Genomic DNA, 12404 nt, shown 5'->3' with positions numbered 1-12404 from the left:
AGATTCAACTACATTTCTTTGACTGATTTGGAACTGATAAAGAATGTCTTACCTGCAGCAAAGGTTTACATTGCAAATTGTTAGAAAATAATTAATGTTCCTTCTATTTCAGAATGGTATTTGAAAATAAGGCTTATTGTAGTTTTGTTGGGCAGAGCAATCCTAGATGTAGTACAGACAGTTGTTTTCTCTATTACAGATCATTTTAATTAATGTCTAATGAGATTTAATAAGTGCCTAGGATCATTTTTGGGCTTTTTTCATTAAGAAGATTCTTAATCTTCTTTGGGTATATTTTATTATATGAATTGTATAACTTGTATGTTTCGCATATTTTCTGTAATTATAATTATAAAGCAGGCTCATCATAGATCCACCTTAGACTGAGGGATTCAGTGTAAGATTAGGCTCTGAAGGTGGGATGTTCAAAATGAATTAAACTGTCTGATAATTCACAAAGATATTTGATCATCCCATTCACATCCAAAACAAGGCACCCATCACAACTTTATGGCATTCACTACGTTTACTTTTATGTCCTTGCGCTAATTGCCCAATCTTGTGACATGGCAGACCAGAAAATAAATGTTTACAAAGGGGTGCGAATTAATTTGCATTATTGTATCATCAGAGCCTAGGTCACTGTGCTGGCATCATGATGTGATTGATCTAGGTTGCCATATTGGTGTAGCAGCATAAGTTAACAGTGCTGTGCTGGCAATAGCTCTATTTCTGTAGGCAGTTCTGCAGCTTACCAGTGAGAGTGGAAATGGTGGTAGTGGGACTGGAGGCAGCTCTTATGTCACTGCAGAGCCATCTGCATTGGTGCAATCCTCCTGCCTATTGTCTAGTACAAGCTCTTAGCTCGCCAAGGCTAGGATGCCACTGTAGCTACATTGTGTGCACCATAGCAGCTATGCATATTTAAACGATCTAGACATAAAGATCATTCTTCTTTCATCTCCATCACTGGCCTCCCCTCCTTTTTTTAGGCTGTGAAGGTGTTGAAAAGCAGTCAAACTCTGACTATCACTGTGGTAACAGGAGCCGTAAGTATTAATGTCAGAGCAATCGGCAAAGGCCCTGTGAAAATCTAGAAAGCCATTGTACACAGCAATAAGAACTGAAATATACACTTATCCTCAAAGCACAGGCACAGGCAGGACCCTCTGAAGTCACTAAAAACTGGAAATGGGGATGGGAGATCTGCACTCAGTTCAGATCCAGTCATATTTTTAAAATCCTGATTCAAATAAATTGACTTGGGCTTAAGTAGCTTAAGTAACTTACGAACTTCTGAATATTATCTTTAATAGACATCAGAAGTTCACTGTGAGATGGTTATACCTTGTTGTACATGTTACTTTGTTCATTTTGTTCATGTTTGGGGAGAGCCCACCATCCTTTCAGGATGGCTACAGCAAGCCATTTACCCCATAGTTGGCACTTACTATTACACAGCATGGCCAATGATGAGGGATGATGGCAGATAAAGTACAAAATATCTGGAGGGCACCAGGTTGGGGAAAGCTGTGTATCATGTGTATCATGGCCCTACAAGTGCATACAGCACTGCAAATAAAAATATAATTTAATTAATTACACTAACATTAATTATGTTTCTACATATCAAAGCTCTCGATCAAACATTCCATTTGCATTGTACCTGGAGGGATTTTCAGCTACAATTTTAAATCTATTGTTTCAAATGAATAAAGGAAAAAAACAAGACAACAGTGTAAACATGCTAAGTCCTAAAATACATTCCCATTTGTCTTGGAACACTGCTCACTCCTACACGGAATGCTTGTATCAACAGCTAGGCATAACACCTCTGGTGCTGTGTTCACACCATTCAGTGTGAAGATATGCCATTGTAAGAACACTGAGCAGAGGATGCCAGTATTGAAATACTGTATATACCTTGAAGGTAATGATGGTATCAAGAATAGTGCTAAAGAGAAAAGGCATGCAAATTTAAAAGGTATCACATTCCATGCATCTAAAACAGACTTATATCAGACAAGTGCAAAATCTTGGACTTTATACCAATAGTAAGGATTTCAGGGTTCTCAAATGCAAATTTCTGCTACTGACATACAAAATACAGAACCTAGAGAATTGAAAAATGCAATTTTTGCAACAATCTGTGTCAGTATTTTTAAATTAAAACATGTTATATACTTGTTACAGTTGGGGGGTTTAAGAAACATTTGTATTTATAATTTACAAAGTTTCTTACCAATCAATAAATAAACATAAACAAGAAGAGCAGTCTGTTTGTACATCTGGCAGAGACAGTAATCATTCTCATTGTTTGGGAAGAGAATTTCTGAATGTGTTACTTCACAAAGAGAGAGATGTTTGCTATGAACATTCGCTAGCATAACTTAACAGAGATTTTAAATAATATTTAGGGAAGAGAGCTGTTTATGACTGAAGAGGAAAGGCAGAGGGAGGAGTATAGTCGTGAGATGGAGCGCCAAGAGTTAATGCGTCAGAAGCGGCTTGCGCTGGAAACCAATAAAATCCTGAAAGAACAGCAAGAAAAAGAGAAACTGTAAGAACTTGGGACAGACAGGGTGTAATAAAAATTGTTTTTGTCTGGAGATTTCAGGGCGCTGCAGTGACTCTAATCGTGACTGATGAAAATTGTTGTGGTTTGTGGGTAATATGTTAGATTTCTTGGTCAGATAGGAAACCTGATTTTAAAAAGGGGATAAGAGGGAAGGATGGAGGAGATGGAAGGAGGCTGGAAAGAGAAAGAGGCAGGGAGGAGGTGGATGGATCTCTCCCTCACCCTCCCTCTCTCCCTCCCTTTCTCTGTTCTTCAGTTTCTGAGGTTGTCTCTCCATGTGATGGGAACTTCTGACTTTTTCTCCAAACCCCAACACATACACGTTGACATACGCTGTAGAAGACACAAGCAGGGCAGGCTGGGAAGCCCCCCCACCTTTATGTACCACCTCTGTGTGCCACAGTCCAGGGCAGGGGTACACACAAAGGTCAGGAGGAGCCATTCCACATACGTACACAAGACCACAATCTAGCACATGTTTGGGCAAGCTGGAGAAGGACCTCCTGTCCTGATAGTTTAACCTTTTAGGAGGGCAAAAAACACTTTCTTTCTCTCTTCCTTCCCCACCCATCTCTCTCTTCCCCATTCTTTCTCTCTTTCCCTCCTGGAGGAAAGTTTTCCCCACCCCATTCAGTTAAGCTGAAAATAGACCCTTCCGTTGGTGTTTTTAATCTAAGCTTAATTGCCTCGAGGAAGGGAGATTTGGGGGATCACAGTGCACAGGGAGGGATGAGTTAACACTTCTCTCCCCAACTGTGGTCCCCCTGAAAGCCCTCCCACCAACATGAAAATTAACCTTAGGAAAAAAAAAACTTCCACTGGCACCACAGAGGGTTTTTCCTACGCTAATTGCCATGCTGGGGTGTGTGGATTGCAGCATTTGGGGAGGGGAGGGTTAACTTTTCCCTCACCAGGTGTGATCTCCCTTGAAAATCCCCCTGGATGGCAGTTAAGCTGAGAAAAAAAAACCCTGGGGAATAGAGAAATGGTCTGGGAATAGACCTAGAGCCCTGGAAAATAGGTTTGAGACCAGAGCCCATGGCCACAGGCCTAGCAATGCCCCTGGCATAGAATGGGCTTGCAGAACCAGTGACCCATCAAGCTGAACACAGCCTGTCAGCCACAAGTTGGGGCTTTGGGGATGGTTAAGAACTCTCCTTTGTTCCAGTTTTAGGCAGGCTGCAAAAGAGGAAGTTTAGGAAACTCCTGTAGTCAGGACCACTGTGTATGGCTGGCGAGCCCCATTGGCTTCTTGGGTCACATGCTGTGCAGTTTTTGTCAACAGTATATTGGCTTGGATCAAGAGACCGCCTCCTGCACACAGAAAGGCTTGTTCCATTTGAGAAAGGCCTCTGATCCAGTGGAGCATTTCCACTGGCAGAATGGTGGAAAAGGCCATCTTTGCCAGCCCCACCCCCCAGTCCCCTGTGCGTCCTGAAAAGCAGCTGCGGAAAGTTGGGGTGGGACCCTCTGGAACAGTGTAGGAGGCTCTGGAGGCTGCAGAGGAGGGGGAATTGACAAAGATTGGCTTCCCTCCCTTTCTGCCAGCTGGAGCATCTTGAGCAGAACTTAGCTTAGGAAATGCTTCCACTGGCAGGAGGAAACCCTAGATCCAACCCATTGTACTTTGTATTAATTATTAAAATTAGTATTCAGTATAGTTATATTCAGCATATCCAACGTGTTGCTTTTTTTTTTGGTAGGCGAAAAATGGAAATTGCACAGAAGGCTGCTGAGGAGGAAGAAAGATACCGTAAAGAAATTGAACAGTTAAGTCAACCTCTCATACAAGCTTCCTCTCTCCCCCGCCCCACTGCAATCTGTTCTCCACATGTCTAGGATTGCTTTTTAAAAGGATGTTATGACTTTTGGATAGACACAAAGAAACCAGGACAATTCAAATGCATTACCTGGTACCGTCCCAGGGTGGAGTGGGGTGGAATGATTGAAAAAATACTGTAATGCTTCAAATTGCAGGTGGGAATCACATGTTTGAATGTAAACCACCCTCGCCCCCGCCCCCCAGTGTAAAAATGACAAGTATATTGAAAGCACCAATGCTGGTCAGTATAAGGGTTTATCAGGGTTAAACAGACTATGTACTCGGGAACAACCACAAAAGGGAAAAGCTACAACTCAGTTTCATTGATTACAAGTATAACACATTGGCCCACAAAGCTACACTACAGCGCCTTTGCCTGCTAGACTACCATGCAGTGCAGCTCATGCCCACAAGACCTCAACCATGACAGGATTATAATTACCAAACAAGGATGGCTCACTGCAACCCAACTTGACACCTTCAGCAGAGGGGGATGGCCAGTCTTCCCTTCCTTGGGTGGAAGCAACTCCTGAACTTTTTCCGGTCAGTTCAGGGCAAGGCTTTGATGATGGAATAGGCAGCCTCTCCTGGGTTCATTTGACCAGGGAGTCCTTGAAAGCCTAAAGATCTTAAATCAACACAGCTAGAGCTAACTGAGTTTGAGAGTTCTTGCTTTCTCACTTGCTTAAGTTCGCCTTCACTTGCCTCAACGTTTATGCTATTTTCAGCTAAGCCACTATACAGAGATTCTTTAATTATTTTATTTATTTATTTAAAATATTTGTATCCTGCCCTATATCATTAAGATCTCAGGGCGGCATACAGATAAAATCAATTTAAACAGTATAAAACAACAAATAATTTAGGGCGCAATCCTATGGGGATAGGCGGCCGCCTCCAAACTCGGAAGTGACCTCCTATCCAATGCAGGGCAGGAGAAGCATAGAGGGGATTGTTCCTTCTGTGCTTCTCCTGCCCTGCATTTGTGGCTAGGCAGCCGATTTTGGCTGTCTAGCTGTGGGAAGACAGAGTGGGGGAGGAGGATGCCAGATGACACATAAGATGTGTCGTATCGGCATTTCCGCCCTCCCTGCCCCGGAACGCCCTGTTTTGGCCACTCTGCACTCCCCTTCCGAGCTTGGAGGGCGAGGCTGTTCCATGCTGCCTGCGAGGCAGTGCGGAAGTGTGGGGAGGTCAGTTCTCCAGGAATCAACCTCTGAGCATGGGCCCCGAGGTCCATTACTGGAAACCCACATATCCTATGGCTGTCTAGCCGCTGACTAGCGGCCATGGGCTTGCTCCCTTCAACAGCTAAAAACTTGTTAAATCATTAAACAATCTAATACCAATTAAAATCTAAAACAGTTAAAACTGTGTGCATTTAGCCCTCAAAGGCTTTGGTAAAAGCCATATTTTTACTTGGCACTGAGATGCAAGCCACTCCTTATACTTTACTACAACACTGAGGACATCCAAGCAAACTGATCCAGTGATGACAGCAAACCACTATAATAAAAACAGTGTATGAATCATAATCAGTGAGTTCAGCAACATGTCCTGTGACTAAAATTATGTTTAGTTCTTAAGCAGCATCTTGAGCCACATCTACATCCTTTTTCGTGTGTTTGTTTATTTATTCACAGCATTTATATACCGCTCCACATCTAAACAGAGCGGTGAACAATAAAGATAAAATGATACAAAGATAAAAGAAATAAAACTCTGTATTGAAACAATGTTATTTTTAAAAACAAAGTATCAGTAAAAATTGTGGTTGGTCAGTCAAGGAATGCTTCCTGGAACAGAACTGTTTTCAGGAGGTGCTGGAAGCAACACTGTGTTGGCTCCTGCCTGACCTCCAGAGGCAGGGAGTTCCACAGAAAGGGGGCAACCACACTGAAGGCTCTTTTGCAAGTGGACTGTAATCAGGCCATAGGCCCATGTGGAACCACCAGGAGCATGCCACTTGATGACCTCAGTGACCAGGCAGGTCAGTAAGGGAGAAGGTGCTCTCTCATGTATCCTGTCCCCTGCTTCCTCATGGACTATGTTCTTCAAGCCATCTCTGCACATTCATGACTGTAGCTCCTTGCTAATGTTATCAGCTGTGTGTGTGTGTGTATACATGTGCAAAGAACATTTGCAGCCAGAACGATCTTCTGTGGAGGCCTAGGTCTTCAATGTCAGGAAACACTTTCCCTGATTTGCCAGGACATTTTGGCTAAGGAGAACATCATCACACATTCTCTCTTTCTGCATTATGAAGTGGTACAGTACCCGAGGGGTACCTCCCTATCCAGTCTATGCAGCCCCTCCTAGCAATACCCCACATGCAGCAACTGGGCTTTTTTAAAAGCTTCCGTTGGTGCTGATGGTTTTAAAAACCATCAGCACCAACGGTCAACGGTCAATTAATGGTCAATTTTTAAAAACCTTAATTGATGAAAGGGTGTAATTTGGGTGCGTGGAGGGCAAGGAGGGAAGGGTTAACCTTCACCTGTCTGTATGCTGTGATCCCTTCACACAGCAATTAGGCTTGAAAAAAGTCTCCCATCTCCCAGTATGAGGTTTTTGTCAAACCTAATTGCTGAGGGTGAGGCTCTGAATGTGTGAGTGACTGAACGAATGGGTGTGTATGAGAATGGATGTGCATGTTATGTGTGGATGTGTATTAATGCATGTGTATGTGCATCAATGGATGGGTGTATATTTATGTGTGGAAATGTGTGGGCTGTGTGAGTGAGAGACAGAGTGACCCCACCCACTTTTGTTTGGCTGCACCCACTGCTGGCATATGGCCTCTGGAAGGTTAGCCATGAGTGGGTCTTGGGCTGAAAAAGGTTCCCGTTCCCTACTCCTGCAGTACAGCAAAGGCTGTACCATGTGCTACTGCTGAACTTGCAATTTGACTTTCAATTTCAAATTTATTCATTTCAAATTTCAGAATCATCCCAATGTCCATAAGTAGTTATTGATTTCTCTGAGTGCCTAGGCTGTCCATCTCTAAGACTCCAAGTGGTTAACCATAAATTTAGGGGGGGGGGGGAATATAAAAAGTCTGTAAGGTCTAATAAAAAGCTTGTTGTTGTTCAGGCGTTAAGTTGTGTCCAACTCTTTGTGACACCATGGACCATAGCACGCCAGGCCTTCCTGTCCTCCGCTCTCTCCCGGAGCGTGGTCAAGTTCATATTCATTGCATCGGTGATGCTATCTAGCCATCTCATCCTCTGCCGTCCCCTTCTCCTTTTGCCTTCAATCGTTCCCAGCATCAGGGTCTTTTCCAGGGAGTTTTCGCATTAGGTGGCCAAAATATTGGAGCTTCAGCTTCAGTATCTGTCCTTCCAATGAGCACTCCGGGTTGATTTCCTTTAGGATTGACTGATTTGACCTCCTTGCAGTCCAGGGGACTCGTAAGAGTCTTCTCCAGCACCACAGTTCAAAGGCATCAATTCTTCAGTGCTCAGCCTTCCTTATAGTCCAGCTCTCACAGCCATACGTTGCTACTGGGAAAACCATAGCTTTGATTATACGAATCTTTGTCGATAAGGTGATGTCTCTGCTTCTTACTATGCTGTCTAGGTTTGCCATAGCTTTCCTCCCAAGGAGCAAGCGTCTTTTAATTTCATGGCTGCAGTCACTGTCTGTGGTGATCTTGGAGCCTAAGAAAGTAAAATCTGTCACTGCTTCCATTTCTTCCCCTTCCATATGCCAGGAAGTGATGGGGCCAGATGCCATGATGTCAGTTTTTTTAATGTTGAGTTTCAAACCAGCTTTTGTACTCTCCTCTTTCACCCTCAACAAGAGGCTCTTGAGATCCTCTTCGCTTTCTGCCATTAGGGTGGTATCGTCTGCATATCGGAGGTTGTTGATAATTCTCCCGGCAATCTTAATTCTGACCTGTGATTCATACAACCCGGCATTTCTCATGATGTACTCTGCATATAAGTTAAATAAGCAGGGTGACAATATGCAGCCTTGTCGTACTCCTTCCCCAATTTTGAACCAATCGGTTGTTCCATGTCCGGTTCTTACTGTTGCTTCTTGTCCCTCGTACAGGTTTCTCAGGAGACAGGTAAGGTGGTCTGGTACTCCCAACTCTTTAAGAATTTGCCACAGTTTGTTGTGATCCACACAATCAAAGGCTTTAGCGTAGTCAATGAAGCAGAAATAGACGTTTTTCTGGAATTCTCTTGCTTTCTCCATGATGCAGCGAATGTTGGCGATTTGATCTCTAGTTCTTCTGCCTCTTTGAAACCCTGCTTGTACTTCCAGTAATTCTCAGTTCACATACTGCTGAAGCCTAGCTTGTAGGATTTTGAGCATCATCTTGCTGGCATGTGAAATGAGCGCAATTGTGCGGTAGTTTGAACACTCTTTGGCATTGCCCTTCTTTGGGATTGGAATGTCATCTGACCTTTTCCAGTCTTGTGGCCACTGTTGAGTGTTCCAAATGTGTTGGCATATTGAGTGCAGCACTTTAACAGCATCATCTTTTAGGATTTTAAATAGCTCAGCTGGAATACTGTCATCTCCACTAGTTTTGTTGTTAGTAATGCTTCCTAAGGCCCACTTGACTTCACTCTCTAGGATGTCCAGCTCAAGTTCAGTGAGTGCACTCTCATGGCTATCAGGGACATTAAGATCTTTCCTGTATAGTTCTTCTGTGTATTCTTCCCACCTCTTCTTAATCTCATCTGCTGCTGTTAGGTCCCTGCCTTCTTTGTCCTTTATCATGCCCGTCTTTGCACAAAACGTTCCCTTGAGATCTCTGATTTTCTTGAAAAGATCTCTAGTCTTTCCCATTCTATTGTTTTCCTCAATTTCTTTGCATTGTTCATTTAAGAAGGCCTTCTTGTCTCTCCTTGCTGTTCTCTGGAACTCTGCATTCCGTTGGGTATATCTTCCCCTTTCTCCCTTGCTTTTCGCTTCCCTTCTTTCCTCAGCTACTTGTAAAGCCTCATCAGACAGCCACTTGGCTTTCTTGCATTTCTTTTTCTTTGGGATGGATTGAGTTGCTGCCTCCTGAACAATGTGATGGACCTTCGTCCATAGTTCATTAGGAACTCTGTCTATGAGGTCTAATCCCATAAATCTATTCGTCACCTCCATATATTCATTAGGGATATGATTTAGGTCATACCTGAATGGTTTAGTGGTTTTCCCTACATTCTTCAATTTAAGCCAAAATTTTGCAAGAAGCAGCTCATGATCTGAGCCACAGTCAGCTCCAGGTCTTGTTTTTACTGACTGTATGGAGCTTCTCCATCTTTGGCTGCAAAGGACATAATCAATCTGATTTCGATATTGACCATCTGGTGACGTCCATGTGTAGAGTCGCCTCTTGTGCTGTTGGAAAAGAGTGTTTGCTATGATCAGCATGTTCTCTTGGCAAAACTCTATGAGCCTTTGTCCTGCTTCGTTTTGTACACCAAGGCCATGCTTGCCTGTTATCCCGGTAATCACTTCCTACTTTAGCATTCCAATCCCCTAAAATGAGGAGGGCATCGTTTTTTGGTGTTAGTTCTAGAAGGTGTTGTAGGTCTTCATAGAACCGACCAACCTCATCTTCTTCAGCCTCAGTGGATGGGGCATAGACTTGAATTTCTGTGATGTTGAATGGTTTGCCTTGGATTCGTACTGAGATCATTTTGTCGTTTTTGAGATTGTACCCCAGTACTGCTTTTCCCACCCTTTTGTTGACTATGAGTGCTACTCCATTTCTTCTAAGGGATTCTTCTCCACAGTAGTAGATATGATGGTCACCTGAATTAAATTCGCCCATGCTTGTCCATTTTAGTTCACTGATTCCCAAGATGTCGATGTTCAATCTTGCCATCTCATGTTTGACCACCTCCAGCTTACCTTGATTCATTGATCTGACATTCCAGGTTCCTAAACAATATTGTTCTTTACAGCATCGGACTTTCTTTTCACCACCAGACACATCCACAGCTGAGTGTCCTTTCGGGTTTGGCCCAGCCGCTTCACTCTTTCTGGCGCTACTTGGAAATACCCTCTGCTCTTCCCCAGTAGTATATTGGACACCTTCTGACCTGAGGGGCTCATCTTCCGGCATCATCTCTTTTAGCCTTGTGATACGTTCCATGAGGTTTTCTTGGCAAGAATACTGGAGTGGGTTGCCATTTCCTTCTGACCACATTTTGTCAGACCTCTCTGCCATGACCTCTCCATCTTGGGTGGCCCTGCATGGCATAGCTTATGGCTTCACTGAGTTACACAAGCCCCTTTGCCACAACAAGGCAGTGATCCATGAATGGGGCTAATATATATAGAATAATACTATTTCCATCCCTAGATATTAGACTATAGAAAGCTACATTTTCTTGGGGCCTTTTCACTATGTAAGGAAACTAGAAAGATCTGGCTTATTCCTGAAGTTTAGAATTATTTATTTATTTATCTGTGTATTTGTTTATTTATTTCTATACCACCCAATAGCCAAAGCTCTCTGGGCGGTTCACAAAAATTGAAATCACAAGGTACAGCATAAAACTATATAAAATATGAGAGCTTAAAACCACAGTATAACAGTACAACGAGAATAAATGTAGCAGCAATAAAACAATTCTTTAATTTTAGTATATTATAGTATTCTTCACTATATGCAAGATCAAGAGTTACCAGCTCTTGAAATAAAGAATTTTGGAATCTTGGTGGAGCCCTCTGGGTTAGTGGCAGAGCCCAAAGCAGGTCAGGTGATGTAACCCAGGTGGGGTGGGGTGGCTGGACTTTGCTTTTAGGTGGATCTAGGGCCAAAACCCAGGTAACTGGGATGGATGTGAGGGCAGAGCCTGACACAATACTGCTCTCTTCACCTAAGGTGTACAGTTTAAAAAAAAATCTCAGAAGGAGGGATCTGGGCTCACCCTCTTGCTTTTACAGCAACTGGCCCCAAAGCAAAAGAGGATGGTTGTTTACTGGTTGGTGGCAACCAGAAAACAACCTCAAATTAAAGCTTTTTTCAGTCCCATTTATTTCAGTCAGAGTAAAGCACATGCTTAAATCTGTTCCATTGAAATCAATAGGATTTGAGAGTGTTTGACTTCAGTTCATGCTTTTATTTAAATATACATTTCAAATGTGTGGTTTTTTAAAAAAATGGTAAGGGAGGAAGGTAAAATAAATAAATTCCGTTTTATTTGTTTATGATGCCCCACTTTGTTTCCATCATAGAACTCAGGATGGCATACACAGGGCACTCCCACCAAGTCTCCCATCTGGGCACTGGCAATCCCTGACCTGCTTAACTTCATGTGCATTCAGACCATGCCATCCAAATAAATGTTGTTTTGCTCCTTTCCAGGATAAAGGCAGAGGAAGAGAAATTTAAAAAGCAATGGGAAGAAGATTGGGGCCATAAAGAACCACCAAAGCCATCCAAAACTGTAGTTGCAGAAGTTCATCCTCCCCCTCATCCTAAACATCGAAGTAAGTAACAATTTTCATCCCAGATAGTGTTAGCAATGTGCATCATTAACTCCAGCCCCCAGTGCTGTAGTTCTCTCAAAACATCTGCCTAGGGAGAGGCTAATGCCTTTGAACTGTGGAAATGAATCACTGATACAGTCATTGATTTTTTTCTCTTTCTATTACGTTGATTAAATGCTGCAGATTCAGAGGAGCTCTCACCAAGAAGGAAGATAACAATGAACTGAGGAAGAAAAAGTACAACTCAGTTTCCCCCCCGCCCTCACCAAACAAGAAATAGTCTTACAAAATCTATACTCCTTGGCTGACAGTTCAAGCATGTCACTCTAGCTGCCGTGTGACATCTGGGGGTAGTGAGAGCCAGCATGGTGTAGTGGCTAGAGTGCTGGACTGGGAGTCGGGAGATCCGGGTTCTAGTCCCCACTCGGCCATGGAAGCTCACTGGGTGACTTTGGGCCAGTCACAGACTCTCAGCCCAACCTACCTCACAGGGTTGTTGTTGTGAGGATAAAATGGGGAGGAGGAGGATTATGTACGCCGCCTTGAGTTCCTTGG

The 12404-nt window shown here is 43.2% G+C and overlaps 1 protein-coding gene across 1 annotated transcript in view; it reads left to right on the top strand.

Moving 5' to 3' along the window:
• Positions 1–12404, top strand: part of USH1C (USH1 protein network component harmonin) — a 104333-nt gene that overhangs the window by 42095 nt on the left and 49834 nt on the right. Inside the window, exons 11-14 of the mRNA XM_084828496.1 lie at positions 993–1049; positions 2418–2560; positions 4282–4347; positions 11725–11849. Of these exons, the coding sequence (XP_084684622.1) occupies positions 993–1049; positions 2418–2560; positions 4282–4347; positions 11725–11849 (391 nt within the window). The remainder of the gene's footprint in view (positions 1–992; positions 1050–2417; positions 2561–4281; positions 4348–11724; positions 11850–12404) is intronic.

This window comes from Heloderma suspectum, chromosome 1, assembly GCF_057233095.1.
Source record: "Heloderma suspectum isolate Gila_16-S chromosome 1, 16-S_ref, whole genome shotgun sequence".
Taxonomy (NCBI): Eukaryota; Metazoa; Chordata; class Lepidosauria; order Squamata; family Helodermatidae; genus Heloderma; species Heloderma suspectum.
The sequence above is the reverse complement of the archived record's forward strand: the minus strand, read 5'-3'. Positions and strand labels throughout refer to the sequence as shown.